General features: G+C 31.1%; 1 protein-coding gene across 1 annotated transcript in view; it reads right to left on the bottom strand.

Annotated features, from left to right (window-relative positions):
* LOC123302170 (gamma-1-syntrophin) overlaps window positions 1–16579 on the bottom strand; it is a 28349-nt gene extending 11770 nt beyond the window's left edge. Inside the window, exons 1-2 of the mRNA XM_044884997.1 lie at window positions 16233–16579; window positions 15361–15520 (exon numbers count right to left, since the gene is read on the bottom strand). Coding sequence (XP_044740932.1) covers window positions 15361–15520; window positions 16233–16439 — 367 coding nt within the window. The 5' untranslated portion in view covers window positions 16440–16579. The remainder of the gene's footprint in view (window positions 1–15360; window positions 15521–16232) is intronic.
* Between the last annotated feature and the right edge of the window lie 1238 nt (window positions 16580–17817).

The following is a 17817-nucleotide window of genomic DNA, read 5'->3' as shown; positions in this document are numbered from 1 at the left end:
AAAAACTTTCTGCTGATAGTGAAGCTGCTAATAAATTTATGGGCACCTTTAAAAAAGAAACTGAAAGCTACGATCTTGATCTTATTTACAATGCTGATGAGACTGGTTTGAATTGGAAAGCTTTGTCGAGAAAAACCCTAGCATCTAAAAGAGTGCTTCCGGCCACAAAGTCAGTAAAGATCGCGTCACCATAATGGTCTGCGCTAACTCTGCTGGAACCCATCGCCTTCCTCTATTATTGATTGGCAAAGCAAAGAAGCCGAGAGCTTTTAGGAACGTAGCCAAGTTATCAGTGACCTACGCTAATCAGAAAAGTGCATGGATAGACAGCAGTATTTTTTTTTTTTTTTTTTTTGGAGTGATATGATAAAACCTTTATTCCTCAAACAAAAAGGTTTAAAAAAGTTTGTATCAAATGTTTCTAGTGTATGCATGACAATTGGGTTGAAAATCCAGTGCTTAATTTTATCTGCAAAATTTGTTTAGAAAATTTGTCATAAAAACTTTTCTGACGATATAAAAGGCAAAAAATGGGAAGATGTATCAAAAGTTGCTATTGTATACATGACAATTGGGTCGAAAATTCAGAGCTTAATTTTATTTACAAAATTTGCTTAAAAAATTTGTCATAGAACTTTTCTGACGATATGAAAGGCGAAAAATGGGAAGATGTATCAAATTTTTCTAGTGTATGCATGACAATTGGGTTGAAAATCCAGTGCTTAATTTTATTTGCAAAATTTGCATCTAAATTAATGTACCAAAGAGATTTAATAGATATGATGGATAACTTTTTTCAACTTTTTTTGCGAAGATTCCAAAGATCTATAAAAAAATATTAAATATTTCCAAAAAAATAATCTCTAATAGAAACATCAGTTCCAAGCCACATAAACGTTGAAATTATCGACGTTTTTAATTTATTGCACAATTTAGGACCATATATAATCCAACCATTCAGCAGGATCGCAGAATTTACTTTGTAGAAAATATGTAATACCATTGCTTCAGAAATTCATTTGATTTTTGATAGATATTTATCTACATCAATCAAACATTAAGAAAGATCAGAGGGGTTTATAAAAATAAAAATGAAGATTTTTAAATTATAAGAAAAGTAGGGCTCTTTTGAAAATAAGTACTTGTCAATCGAAAGAGTTTTATATGCTTAATGGAGAATTCGAACATTGAATGACAAACGTTGATTCAATTCTTCTTTTAATCTCAAAAATAAAAAGAAACCTTTCATGAACGATAATCGCAGTCTCTGCCTAAATATTCAATGAGAAAAAAGTACGCTTACTTACTTTGATTTTCAGTACTTTTTTCAGGGATGAAGTCACTAGGAAAAGTGCATGGCTTCACAGATTGGAAACATTTTTCTAAATCTGCCAATCAACATGATTGAAGCAAAGCTCATCTTATCAACGCACTCGTTGTTTCAACACTTCAAAAATTGGATATTCGTCGTAAACTCGATCAAAAAATTAGCGAAGCATCCAAAAAATGAGCACAGTTCTGAATATTCTTCTAGGTTTCTTAAAAAACTTATCTGGTTTAAGCATTACGTTTCGAAGTTACAGGGAGAGTGGTAAAAGAAGATTATCCAGAAATTTATTTGAGTAGCCATGAATTTTGAAAATATTTTGAAAATAATTAACAATCTGTCAATTTATTATATTTTTTGTCAAAGTTTATACAAATTTATTTATTTTTCATTAAACAAAATGAGTTGTGAGTTATCAGAAGAAGTCAAACATAATAGAGATAATTTAGAGTAAGTGCAAGGAAATTTTATGTTAGGAGTATCCCAGCGAAGATGAAATAATATGTCGGAGATAGATCATTTCTTCCGTATGTTTAATATGCTGGTCATCAAATGCATTTGGTTTTAACGCATGCGGCAAAATGCCTGCCATTCAAGACATTCTTTGCAACCATTCAAAGTACTTACTAATATCTTTCGCAATCTCATTGACGGTGGCACGCAAGTTTGGAGGAAAATCAAAAATCCAGAATGTCAATATCTTTTGCAATTACGAAACTCAAACAGTTTTAACATTCAGACAAACTTTTTAAAAAAGATTCACTTTATGACCTTATTGATGAAGATAGTATATTAAGTGAAATAGTAACTCACACCAAACGTGTAAATTCAACGGAATGGCTCACACTATTGAAAGCAGTGAGTAGTGAAAATGAAATTTTGAGAATCAGAGCTTTTGGGGAAGATATAATGAGAGCGTTTCGTTTTTTATTTTTTACTGTGGTTTTCAGTACTCAACATAATAAATAATGTACAAGTTGCAGAAAAAAAGATTTTGATTTGATCAAAGCTCAAAAATATATTTGTACAGCATCGGATAAAATTAAAAATTAGAAGCCAGAAAATAGGAAAAATCCAAATAACAGAACTACAAAAACGTAAATTTTTCCTTCGCTAGAAAGACGCGGTTTTTTTTCATGTAATAATGAATTTCAAACTTTTGGCTTATTTTAGGACTGAAGATACTGGAATCAGTTTCAATATATTGGGCCCAAATCAACGTTTGGTAAAATTTACAGTTACTATGGGGACGAATTATTTCATGATATTCAATTATTACTTACAATTATTTCATGTTCATTCACTCTTTTGAAAATAAGTCCTTGTCAATCGAAAGAGTTTTATATGCTTAATGGAGAATTTGAACAATGAATGACAAACGTTGATTCAATTCTTCTTTTAATCATGAACGATCAAAAACAAAAAGAAACCTTTCATGAACGATAATCGCAGTCTCTGGCTAAATTTTCAATGAGAAAAAAGTACGCTTATTGTCACTTTTGTCAAAAATGGAGGAAAAAGTGTTATGCAATCCAACGTTGAAACTAATGCAGATCTTAACTTGAATTGAACGATTTCACTGATATATATTTCACTTACAGATGTATGTAAAAATTAATTATTATTACGTTAATTTTTAGTAGAAGTTAAATAAATGATACTTCTTAATTCCCGAAAATCTGAAGAATGGAGGAACAAAAGTTATGCAATCCAACGTTGAAACTTTAACTCAGATTTTAAACTTGAATTGAACGATTTTATTTAAATATATTTCAGGGATCTTACAATTGCATGAAAAATAAATAAGTTAGATAAAGTTGCTGAACGAATCATGAGTTATTTTAAAATCGTAAAATAATATCGTCGAGCTTCGTTAGCTAAGGGTTCGCTCAACGATTATTGTATTATTTTCATTGAAAGATGAGGAGGAAAGTCACTCAAGATAGATTCTATGATGGAAGTATTTGTCGAAAAAAAGCAAGACGTGAATTCCAAGCCACGTAAATTACTATTTTTGTATTTAATAAAAAATCACCTTGATATTACTGCTTACTTTCTCATTTAAACCTCAAAATCAGACATTTAATTCGTATAAACTAAGAGACACTGACATAAAATTCCAAGTCAATTGTTACAATTATAGCGACCACTAATAGGTCAAATATCGTGCTTACTATAAAAAAAAATACGTCAGTGCCGCTGATCAAGGTGTAATTACAGGATGAAATTTGCAATAGGCTTAATTTTATTCGTTATAGGCACTTTTTTTCATAACCAATCGCCCACGACCAATCAACTGCCATATTCTTTCGTGAATGCAACTTTGTTAGCAAGAAAAAAATGGATTCCTGGGTTATAATTTTTAGCAAGTGGCAAATCCTGAAAAAAAAATAATATCTTTGTTGTCAAGATGAAAATTAGATTTATATCTTCAATCTGACTTATTTCAAATCTGAATTATTTCGATATTGAAAATCACGATTCCAAAGCGAATGGACAATGTCAATATTGCTATTTTGCTAATCATATTTTCAAGAGTCCAGAAGAATATTGTCGAAAGATGTATTGTGAAGTATTCGATCAAGTCTTGTATTGACTGAAAACTTAATTTGATACTGATAAAGCAACACTTTTTCCAACTTTGGAAAGATTTGTTATCGGTGAAACAGTTGACTTGAAAAAATCATTCGATTCCATCAGAGTTCAGATTAGGTAATGATAGAGAAATGGCTCTGAAAACCATGGAACGTAAAGACACAAAGCCGTTAGCTTTGAAAAATGTTGTTAAATTCATGCGTGAAAACGACTGGTGCATGAGATTTGTTTCTGAATATTTGCGGACCATGAAATTAATCATGACCATACCAGGATCATCTTGCTCCAACGAGATGAGCTTTTCAGTATTGCGATGTGTCAAAAATTACTTGCGCTTGACAATTGAAGCAAAATTGAAGCAAAATCGATTGAATAATATACCAATGTTACACTCATACCCAGATTTAGTGAACAAACTTGGCCTGGAAGAACTCCTGAATGAATTCATTTCGCGAAATTCCAAACGATCATCTGTTGATAAACAAATGAACTTGTGAATCATCACTGAAAGTTTTTAGACTCCTTTGAATCACTTAATTGATTTATATGATCTCCTCCCCCCACATTGATCGGCCACTACCCACCAGGAAGAAATACTTTCCGACGGCACTAACTGAAATATGTTAGTATTTAATCAATCTTTATGGCGAAATTTAACCATATTTTTAATTATTCAATTGCACTTGACTCTTTAAGCCATGGTGGACACTTATAGTTCCAAGGCAGCAGTTTACTGAAAATTTCTTATGGAATTGAAAATATTTCATCATGGAAAAATAGTAAAACTGTTAATGATGCGACATTAAAGTAAATTTAAGAAATTCACAATTTTTTTGGCATGCTTCTTAATTGCAAATTCTTTTATTATTTCTTTTGGTTACAACGGTTTCTCTCGACCACTTTCCTCATACATTTTCTAGCTTGAAAAAGCAACAGGCGCAATATACTATGTTATCAAACTGTTTTTTGGTAGTTATTCTTAGAAGCAATGTCTGATAGGAGAACAATTAAATTCGTAGCTACGCTCATCACGTTTTTTTTTATTAAGAAAATGAACCAACCCAATAACCAACCAACTCAGACTGTAAAGCAATATTTTCTTAGGGATATATTATTTCTCTTCTGGATTCAGTTATTCACTATTCTCGTTGGTTGTCAATATTCGTACGCACTCTACAGGACCTTCCAGAAAAACATCCAGATATGCATACTGAATTTTTTCGTGGCAACTTTACGAGCAGCAAAACTGCTATACCGTTCTTATCAGGTCGATCAGCTTCATGAACACAATAACAAATTTGTAAAGGGTGAAGGTGAAGCTTTAGAAATACTTGATTGAAAAAATTGTCTGCTTAAATGGATGGTAGGCAGGCCCTAGGATCAGTTCTTTAATTGAGAAATTTAAAAATAAATTAATTTAAAAAGATTAAAAAAACATGGGCGCTTTGCATCATGAAGAGAACAATGCATTGGAGAAAAGGTTTTTGACCCATGTCAAAGTAATAATTAACGTCTTTACCGAACAAGGAAATCCCTTGGAAGAAAACGAGCTGGTGTTAGTAGGGAGCTCCATACTAATTAAAAGTGTCGAAGCTGACAAGTGTGTTTAGGATTAAAACAGTATGATTAATTTGTCGTGTTCCAACTCGAAAAAGTTCCAAATTCAATTAATGAAATTATTCCTCGAGCTAATATTCACATTCTCTAGACTAGAAAAACAGATAAGACAAAGTCTAAGATTGATCACTGACGTAAAGACTCCAACTTGTTCTTCCAATTGTATACCTTACCTGAAGCACGGGATGGGAATGTTGATGGTTATTTTATTAGTATTTCATCCGAAAGTTAACGTTTTTTATTAGAATCAATTTTCTAATTTAAAGTGTTATTGTATTTCTTACCGTTTAGGGTCTAAATTGGTTAAAGAAACCCGAAGAACTAACTCCAATCTGATTTTAGAATAGGATGTCCCCCATCAAACTCTGAAACTTTTGTTTAAGTTGGATGAACTTTAGGTAAATTAAGATCAAGGTCAAATTGAAGTCAATCTTTCTTTGAATTTAACATTTTTGTTTGAAGAATTTTTCTGTATTTTAGTTACCCTACGAGATTTTTTCCATTAGCGATTAAAATTTAGGTCTGTGTAAAACAAATCAACTCAACTAAATCCACCCAACACAATATATATTGGTAGTTATTATCGAATCGACAATGGCAATCGACAATATTGATAATCATATTTTCAAGACTCCAGAAGAATATTATCGAAAGATGTAGTGTTTTAATTATTAAATTACAATAGAATCTTTTGAATCTTGAAAGCATGGTGGACACTTATAATTCCAGGACTTTAGTGAAAATATCTTATGCAACCCAAAATATTTCATCATGGAAATATAGTAAAACTGTTAGCAATGCAACATTAATGTAAATTTAAAAAATGCATAATTTTTTTGGCATTTTACTTAATTGCATATTCTCTTATTATTTCTTTTGGGTACAACGGGTTCTCTCGGTTTCTTCAGACATCTTCTAGCATGAAAAAAGCACAACATATGTTGGTAATTATAATAACTTAAGTTTGTTGGGTTGGTTTTTTGGGTTACCTGTTTGTATGGGACGGCCAGGAAGGAAGGACATGAATTGTTAGGGTACCTGGAAAAAAGGAGAACATGAGTCTTATCAAAAATTGAAAACCTAATTAGTAACTGATAAAAAAGTAATGATTTTTGTTGCTGTGTCCACGATAAAGTAAAAAAATCTTCAATTACAATTTGCTGAAAATTTGGTAATAAGTCTTTTCTTTGGTAATAACTTTTATTTCATTTTAAAAAGTTTGCCCAACGAAATGCCACAACGAGTTTTATGCAAATAATAACAATTGATTGAGATAATTGTTGAAATACCCTGTATAGACAATGTTGAATATCAATGCTTGCATAATTTTTAATAAATTAGAAAAGTTGAAAAAACCAATGAAGTAGTGGCTCCCGGACGCTATTCGTTATAGTTTTCGAAAATTTTTTTCCCGTTTTTTTTTTTCAAAAATTTTTTTAGTTTTGGAAAAAATGGATATATACATACGACCTTTTGTGGATTAGAAATAAATCAGAAGTAAGAAAGAAATTGTTAATTTTTTATCCTTAATTTGTTTATAACAATTGAACGGTCAAAGATATAAGGTCGAAACTAGTCTTAAAAGACGAACTTAATTAAAATCTTAATTTTTTGGCTCCTAACTGTTTTTGCCTAATCAAAATTTTTAACAATAAAACCGTGGTTTTACAGATTTTTTTAAAATCACCATCGTATTTAGTGCATTCTTTTATATAAAAATAGTTAGTAAAATCTGAATTTGACTTCAGTACGACTCGGCTAAACTAAGTAACATTAGAAATACTTGTTCTTGAATTGATTGGATTTATTTTCAAATTTTCTCTTCTTTTTATCATATTTGAAATCTGTTTTACATGTTTTAAAAATACATGCCAAAGAGATTTTTACGGTTGTCAGTGGTTTTAACATTTTCGTAAAAACAATTAATCGATATAATCGCGTTGTAAATTTAGATTTCTTGATGAATTAAGGTAGTATGAGCTCCAAGACTAGCTTAAACTTGTTGCTGAAATTATTTTTACCTTATTTTCAACTTTGATGTTGAATTTTGTTATAACTTTATGAATGTAGACGAAAAATAATAATAAATATCAAAAGCTAAATAAATTTAGAAAATTACTCCGGATATCGAAAAATTTTATTATTATTTTCGTCTATATTTTCAGGTTATAACATAGTTCACCATCAAAATTGATTTTTATCCCCACTACCGTGTTTATACATCCTTAATTAGTCGAACATAACGGGTTTATTTTCTTTTCAATAATTTATATAGGTTTTAACTTTAATTTAAATAGTTTTTTCTTACATTTCCAGCGAATAAATCTATGGAAATATATCATCCTATCTGCCGTTTTGACACAAAACCAATGTTAAATATGCCTACTTTTGAAGTCATTTATTTAGTTAAATAATTTTCAGAATTACCCCCCACCCTAAAATTTTCAGAATTGATTTACATTTAGCCCAACTTCATATAAATACAAGTGAAAACAAACAATTAACCGACTTAATTGTTGAAATATCATGTATAGACAGTGTTGATTACTCTGTCACATTACACATACATATCTGTCACACATATATAACTGAAATTCCCATATAATACATACTATACATTTTGCGCATAATATGCGCTCTCACGGATAAACAGTGACATTTATTTTTTTAATAGGAACATTTTTCACTATCTCTAACAGTTTAGAAGATGGGTCCTACGGACCCAAGACCGAATTGACCTATGTTGCTCATTTACGCACTCGACCTCACTTTTAACGTCCTAAGCACGGTTTCAAAGCAAAATTTCAGCTTGATATCTCTTTATCTTTTTGAGTTATCGTGATGAGAGACGGACAGACGACAGACAGACAGACAACCGGAAATGAAGTAATGAGGTGATTTTAGGATCACCTATACCAAAATTTTGTTCATAGCATCAATATTTTTAAGCGTTACGAACTTGGGACTAAACTTATTATACCTTGATATATTTCATATACATGGTATAAAAATCAAGCTTTTTATCCAAAATTGCCCTGGCGCTCGTACATTTAATTTCAAAAATTGCATTTACTTTAATTTTAGATTTTCTTAATAAACCATCCTGTTTAAAAATTTTAGATAATATAATTGATGTTAGTAGTTAGTATTGACATTAGTAATTAGTTTTGATGTTAGTTATTAAAATTAGTACTATAATCTAAGAAATGAGGCCCGATAAAGGCCAAAATTTTGCAATTCTATGGAATATAATTTTTTATGTGACTCGCCTCAAAATGTTGAATGTATGGAATTAGGCTATAATAAATAATTAAAGTAATAAAAAATAATTTTATTATTAGTGTATGACTAAAAGTTTTTATACCATGTATATATGAATTATACATAGTATATTAAGTTTAGTCCCAAGTTTGTAACGCTTAAAAATATTGAGGCTACGAACAAAATTTTGGTATAAAATCACGTAATTAGTCAATTTCCGGTTGTCTATCTGTCTGTCATCACGATTACTCAAAAAGGAAAAGAGATATCAAGCAGAAATTTTGATAGCGTACTTAGGACGTAAAAAGTGAGATCAAGTTCGTAAATGAGCTGCATAAGTCAATTGAATCTAGGGTCCGTAGGACCCATCTTGCAAACCGTTAGCGGTAGAACAAAAGTTTAAATGTAAAAAATATTCCTTATAAAAAAGTAAACAACTTTTGTTTGAAACATTTTTTCGTAAACATCACTGTTTACTCGTTAGAGCGTAAATTAGACGCAAATTGTATAGTATGTATTTTATGGGAATATCAGTTATGTATGTGTGACATGTATGTATGTGTGATGTGACAGTGTAATCAACACTGTCTATACATGGTATTTAAACAATTAACTTTATCAATTGTCTGTTTTCACTTGTTTTATTTGATCTCAAAATTTTTCGAACTTGCGTTCATTCTGCACGGGTCTAGCTAGTAAATTTTTTTTTTTTTTTGCTTTTCTTGTGTCAAGTTGAGTTTAGTGCGAATTTTCAGGTACGTATAAAATTTTATTTTTTAATTAATAGTGTCTTGTTACAACAATTTGCTGTTGCACACAATATCATAAACTCATGTCATTGACTCTGAATAACTGCAGTGTCAACGAATTATTCTTCATAAATTACATTGAATACATTCTAAATCAAAAATAGTTAACAAGTGAAAACAAACAATTGACTGAGTTAATTGTTGAAATACCATGCATAAATACATATACAATTTATATAATAGATACTATACAATTTACACCTAATTTGCGCCCTCATGGGTAAACAGTTATGTTACCCATGTTTCATAAATGTTTCAAACAAAAGTTGTTTATTTTTTGATAAGGAACATTTGTTACATTTCAACTTTTGTTCTATTTCTAACGGTTTACAAGATGAGTCCTACGGACCGATAAGTCAAGACCCAATTGACCTATGTTGCTCATTTCGAACTCGAACTCACTGTATACGTCCTGAGTACGCTGTAAAAAATTCAGCTTGATATCTTTTTTCGTTTTTGAGTTATCGTGTCCACAGACGGACGGGCGGACAACCGGAAATGGACTAATTAGGTGATTTTATGAACACCTATACCCAAATTTTGTTTGTAGCATAATATTTTTAAGCGTTACAAACTTGGGACTAAACTTAGTATAACATGCATATTAATTATATGCATGGTATAACAAGTGAAAAAAAACAATTGGCTGAGTTAATTATTTAAATACCATGTATAGACAGACCGTGTTGATTACTCTGTCACATTACACATACATCCATGTCACACATATATAACTGATATTCCCATATAGTACATACTATACAATTTGCGTCTAATTTACGCTCTAACGAGTAAACAGTGATGTTTACGAAAAAATGTTTCAAACAAAAGTTGTTTACTTTTTTATAAGGAATATTTTTTACATTTAAACTTTTGTTCTACCGCTAACGGTTTGCAAGATGGGTCCTACGGACCCTAGATTCAATTGAACTATGTTGACCATTTACGAATTTGACCTCACTTTTTACGTCCTAAGCACGCTATAAAAATTTCAACTTGATATCTCTTTTCCTTTTTGAGTCATCGTGATGACAGACGGACAGACAGACAGACAACCGGAAATGGGCTAATTAGGTGATTTTATGAACACCCATACTAAAATTTTGTGCGTAGCATCAATATTTTTAAGCATTACAAACTTGGGACTAAACTTTCATTATCTACATATATGCATGGTATATAAAAACAAAAATACGCACAATTAAATCACCTAGAAATTCGAAAAATATAAAAAGTACCTCGAGAAATATAAAAAGATCGAGAAACCAGAAACCCTAAGCAGAATTAGCTTGGGCGAACTTCTAAGCGCATGGTAAAAACAAACCTTTTAAATCAATATAATTATGTTCTCCACACTCATATGAACATTTTGAATCCCCTAAAAATAATTTTGTTCCATGGAATTGCAACCTTAAATGCTTCAATTAAATCAAACATTGAACAACCTTACATCAAACCCGGTATTTTTGTTAAATCTAAATTTTCAACCTCGAAAAACGACCGGATCATGCTGAAAAATAAGAAAAACCTCAAAACCTCTTTACCTTATTTCAGATTTTTACGATTTTAACCTAGAAGTACTCATGTTTCATAAAAAACTATAGTATTTATTTTTAAAAAAGGTTAATAAAGTTTGCAACAATTTGAGATAGTTTATATAGGACCGATAGTTTCGGAGACACAGCTTTTCGAATTTTTTGTTATACGATTTTTCGCAAAATTTCATTTGAAACCGCGAGGTTTTGTCTAGACATAGAACAAAAATTTAAATTTGAAAAATGTTCCTTATAAAAAAGTAAACAACTCGCCGTAAAGGCGCAAATAAGGACAAAATTTTGATGTCCGTTTCTCCAAAAGTATAAAAGATGGGGAGCTGAAAATTTGCAAGTGGCTTCAAATATTGGTCTTGTGAAACATTCTAGAAAAAGTGGAAAATAATTTTTCGAATGTTTTTGAAATTTTTGAAAACCAGTGATGTTTAGGAAAAAATGTTTCAAACCAAAGTTGTTTATTTTTTACATTTAAACTTTTGTTCTATCTCTAATGGTTTACAAGATGAAATTTTGCGTAAAATCGTGTAACTTGACAAAATAGACAACTATCGGGCCCATAAAAGCCAGTTTTATCTTAAATTGTTGCAAATTTAACCTGCCTTAAAAATGAACACCACAATTTTTGAAATAAGGTCAAATTTTTGAGGTTTTTCTTATTTTTCGGCATAATTCGATAGTTTCCCGAGGGCGAAAACTGGTATTTAACATTACCTTTACATTGTAAACAACATATCAAAAAAACAAAAAAACCTGATTTTATGCAAGGTTCACTCCTTTTTCACGAATAATTTGACTGAATTAGTTAATAGTAATTAGTAATAATGTTAGTACAACTACAAATTTTCGTAATTAGTATTATTTTACTAAGAATTAGAATATAAAGTGTCCCAAAACTGCTAAATTAGTACAAGAGAATCATATAAATAATAAAGAAGAAAGTTATTTTGTAGTTTTTGGGGATTAAGGTACTTCTAACGACATAAGAGAGAACGCGAACGCGATATGTTTAAAAGAGAAGAAATATAGTTCTCTAAATCAGGCATGGGCGAGTTATTTTAAGTCAAAGTCATCATTGTTATAACTTTATTGTGCGCCATAAACTTTATGATGTGTCTCTTTATCCAAGTCCGCATTGCTCATAGAGGAGGAAGCGAGATGGGTATACGACTTTGCTACCTATCTCAGTTTCTCTAATAGTAATGAGATAGGTAGAAAAAAAAAGTTTGTTTCTCTGTATTACTGGTATTTTTGGTTTTCACTGGTTAGGTTGTCACTGTCTTGCTCGTATGTTAAGTTAGGAGTCCGAGGGAATTCTGTAAGTCACGTTTGCCCATGCCTGCTCCAAATAGAAGTGTATTACTTAAATAAGTCTCTGACAACACTGCAACGAATACTATCATATATTGTCCATCTGTTAATATTTTGGGTATGTTCCGTAATATTCACCAGTATACTAGCCAGTGTTAATGACGCCATAAACCGACGCCATACTGTTGAATCGTTCCGAAATATACTGACCAGTGCATGTATATATATTCTTATTGTATTCGTCAATTACGAATAAGTCTTTTTCAGACGCCATTATTTCGTCTTAATGAACAATAAATAAATAAATTTCTTGCAAAAACACTCGATGAACACATGTACACTATCATGCCCGTTTTACCAGTACAATATGGCGTAGTATACCAGTAAAATATGGCGTCGATTTCTGACGTCATGAACACTGGCCAGTATACTTTGTATCAACATGTCACAGTCAACTTCACACAGAGTAAATTGAACAACGTTGTCGCATATACAATTCACTTCTGGATTATACTAAATATTTGTCAAAAAGTAATTTTCATTTATTATTTTTTCTCCGATTTGTAATTGAAGTAATTCGAACCCAAAATACATAAATCGGATCTCTTTAACTATTGGGCAAATGAAGTAGCTTCTGATTTACAAGTACGGTATGTATACAGAAAGCTTTTTTAACTTGACATATGCGTGAAACTGGAAAAATAAATTTAATCGAGAAAAATGCTTTAAACGAAAAATGTTAATTTCAAAGACACACATCTTACACGGGTATTGAATTTTTTTCGAAGTGTCTAGCTTCCGTAGAATACATAGGAAAAAACAATTTTAGATAAAAGTTTTCAAACCGTTTTTGCCTAAACTGTACTTTCTGGTTTGCGAGAAAATGTTTCGAACAAAAATTGTTACCTTGTTAATCAATAACAGCTTTCTAGTTATGGAATAGAGTGAGTTTTCCATTGAACTTGAAAACCAAGGTTACGTTTAATGCCTGCGTAAGATGTGCCGCCTATAGACCCAATATTTTTTTAAGTATTTTTATCGATTAAAGTTATTTTTCAAGTTTCAAGCATATGTCTACTTAAAAAATACACCCTGTATATCCCTAACAAATAACAAATAAGGATGTGGATGACCTTTGTTATAGGCATATGTTAGAGAAACGGAGGTTAAACCCCATTATTATTTATTATTTAGGTTTTTAGTAGTTGAAACGTTAGATACTTATCGTTGTTATAAAATGAAGCAGATTTTCGTGTGTTTAAATCAGGGTCAGTGTTAGTAAAGAAACGAAAGATCAAAGTTATTAATAACAAGACAAAAATAGATCCAGTAACCAAACCCCTAGTCACTACCCCTAGAGGCTCACACATAGCTAGGATTCAGGGTTCACTCAAATTTACGAAACAGTTAACAGTATGCCAAAAATTTAGGACTCACTTTGCATTTTGGATTAAAGTAACAAAGTTTGGTAATATTATTTTTTGAATCCGGAGTATGTTAGTACAACTAATAAACCGGGATGCATAGGAAAAGTTAGGAAACAGGGCCGATTGAAACGGAACTTTTTGTAACGTGTTTATAGGACCCCAAGAAACATTCAGCCAATTTAACCAAGTCAAAAGAGAGCATAGGGTCCAAGCGGGAGGCTTATGCATTAAAAATTTGTTATACTTATTTTGGCTTAAAAATGTCATATAGTATGTTTTTTTGGTTGCTGAATAGGAATCAGATGTCAGATTACACGAATTCTGTCACGTTTTCAAAAAATCATACCAATTTTGGCCCAAAATTTGCAAATTTTGCAAACCAAGTATTTATCATCCAAAATTTGCTCTAAGTACAATTTGTAACCGCTGATTACGAATACGATGTCCGATTACACGAATTCTACCCATCTTCCTAAAATCGTGTCATTTTTGCCCAAGAATATCCCTTTTTGGCACAAAAACTGCAAATTAAGTATTTTTCGTTCAAATTGTGCTCTAGGATATATTTTTGTTTCCATATACGAGTCATAGAATCCGTGTAATCTGATATCGGATTCATAATCAGCAACCAAAAATATCTCCTAAAGCACAATTTTGAAGAAAAATACTTTGCAGTTTTTGTGCCAAAAGAATGAAATTCTCGAGTAAAATCGGCACCTTCTAGAGCAAAGTATGAACGATATAAACTTAGTTTGCCGTTTTTGTGCCAAAAAAGTAAAATTTTTGATCAACAATGGAAATTGGAATACGTGACAGAATCCGTTAATCTGACATCATAGTCGTAATCAACATCCAAATACCTCCTAGAACCTAGAACAGTTGGGACGATAAATACTCAGTTTTACATTTTTGTAACAAAAAGTGGAATTTCGGGTCAAAAATGGCCTGATTTTTGGAATACATGACGGAATTCGTGTAATTTGAGATCGGATTCGTATCCAGCGACCAAAAATACCAACTAGATGACAATTTTAAGCCAAAATAAGCATTTCCAAAAAAATTTGAGTTTCCCTTTTATGACTAGCTGAATATTTATTGGGGTCCTATAAACACACTACTAAAAGTTTCATTAATATCGATATTGTTTCCCCACTTTTCCACTTTCCTCATTTTTTCCGGTTTGATCATTGTATTATGTAGCCGGATCAAAGTTTGGGACAAGCATGGATTTTTATAAATAATGACCTTTCATGTAAAATTTAAAAAAAAATTGTCTTTGTACTCTTGATAACTCATTTCAAAATTATTTTGAACAAAAATTGTCTGCCATGACCACCACAAAACCAACAACTGTGGCAACATCTTCTCGAATACTAGAGGCCAAATTTTATTACTTTAGCTCAAAATGCATACGAAAAACGCTTTAACCTCTAGACTACATCAAAACATGCACTCAAACGTACCTTTAACAATTGCATCTCCAACAAATAATTCTCCTGTTCGGTCGGCAGCCTGATCTTTGTAAATACGAGATATTAATATCGGTAATTTATGTTCTGCTCCTCCTTTTATGCTTAAACCTAATCCTCCCTCGGCTTGCCGTCGAATTTGAACCATACGTTCCTAAAAATTAAAAATTTCAAACGTATTAAAACTTTTGAAGAATTGCACAAATTCTTCCCCTACAAATACAAATGACTTAAAAAACTAGGAACTTTTGGCCAAGAATTTCACTATTTTGACACAAAAACTATTAACAAAGTATTTATCATACAAACTTTGTTCAAAAAAATATTTTAACCGCTGATTATGAATCCGATGTCCGATTACACGGATTCTATGATGTGATAACCTCCAGAAATAACTAATACCTTATTTTTCGTAATAAGCGAAACAAAATTCCTCTTAGAGCACAGTTTGGACGATAAATACTGAGTTTGCCGTTTTTGTGAATACATGACATGGAGATTCGTAATCAGCGACCAAAAATACCTCCTATTCGGTACTGTTTCCCCACTATTCCTATGCATTTCGGCTTATTACTTGTACTATTTATAACAACTTATTGCTCATAGGTAAAAACCTGCAACTAATCTTTGGCTACTCATTAAAAAAATTACAATAATATTAGCGATATACAGTTTTTAATAAAACCATAAAATTCTAATTAATTATCCCAACAAGAATGTACAATAAACTCAAACCAAATATAAAATTGCCACTACCGGACTTCTACATCAACATATTCCAAAAACAATATCTTAAAATTCTAGCAAAACATATTCGAATTCTTAATTAATCGGTCCTAAGAAATAACTAAGAATGTTATATTTACCTTTGAATGTAATGACTTTGCAGAATTTTGATCCAATGGAACTTCTTTTTGCAATCGTAAAATTTCCATAGACAAATGTAATCTAACTGATTGTGGTTTACTTTTGCCATCACTCACTGTTACCATACCAGTTCGAACTTTCAATTTTTGGTAAACCTTTTCCTCAATTGGAGTTGTCATTCTTGGTACTGTTGCATTTATCTTCATTTTGACCGAAATAACCCTTTTAATGAAATCATCTCAAATAATTATCACAAAACATATTGACTATTTTATAAACAATAAATAACATTTTTAACAGAACTAAAATTATTTTAGATAAAAAACTATTTTTACGTATTTACTGTACTCGAAGACTTTTTATATTAGTATTAATTTTTATATGGAGCGTCTGACAGCAATGGAAATTGTACGTTAAGGCTTGACCTAATTCTCCCTGATGATGGACGACATTATTCACACGCTTATTAATAAATTATCTACCTATATTCACATCATTTTTTGTATTTTCAACCTCATTCACTCGCATATATTAATGCGTTGGAAATAAGTTAGAAAATATAGATTGTATAGGGTAATTCTTCCAACAGATGGACAAAAATTTATTTAATTTGACAAATAAAAATCTGGAATGTTAATAAGGCCCTAGATTTATGCAAGTATGCTCGTCCACCATTTTGACTCTTGCATCAGCTGTCAGTCTATTTAACAATGTTAGGAAGAGCAAGTTAAAATGGTTTTCATCACAATTACAGCAACAATTATTCAATTTAATATTTTCTGAGTCACTCCGAGTACGTTTTCGTGAACATAGTGCACATTTGACAACTCGGGTAAGATAGTTAAATCGAATAATTCACAAAATGTGTCTCGAATTTTTCAAATATCGTTTATATATTTTCGAAAATGATTTAAAAACAGCAGATAGACTTTATTTTCTTTCTTAATGTAACATTTATCAAGGATTTTTAATAATAAATTACAATTTACCTCACACAACATAGATTATTTGTCCATAAATCCCTTCACATATTTTGAACCCATTTTCGACGCCTTTCATGGTCTTTTGGAAATCTGCCCACCTTAATTCCAATTTAGGACCCATCGTTAATCCCACAGCTGAATATTAGAAATAATATACAACTCATTTTCACGCTTGAATTGATAACAGTATTTATAATTTACATCGCAGTAACCGGAATGTTTCAAGGACTTACAGTTAATTATAAATTACTTAAAGCAAGCCATTACCCATTATTGATTGAAAATCATGAAATTTAATCACCTTTTGCTCGTGTTTACATACAAAATCAACACTGAACAGGACTGATTCACAGTAGATTAACACGGACGTTTTGAGTCGAAGGATTTCAAATGACTGACGAGTATGCCTGCATACTATTAAAAAGATTTAGTGGTACTAGTGAATTACTAAATTCACAAAGCGTAAATGTTCAGATACGGGCGTTCCCCCTCCACATAAACCTAATTATTTTTTCTCACACTGACTGGTGTGAATGAAATCCAGAATTAACGATAGTTAATTACTTTTGAACATTACTTCTTATATTAAAATCAATGTCAC

This window comes from Chrysoperla carnea, chromosome X (assembly GCF_905475395.1).
Source record: "Chrysoperla carnea chromosome X, inChrCarn1.1, whole genome shotgun sequence".
Taxonomy (NCBI): Eukaryota; Metazoa; Arthropoda; class Insecta; order Neuroptera; family Chrysopidae; genus Chrysoperla; species Chrysoperla carnea.
Note: the sequence above shows the minus strand (reverse complement) of the source record. Positions and strands in the feature narration are given on the sequence as shown.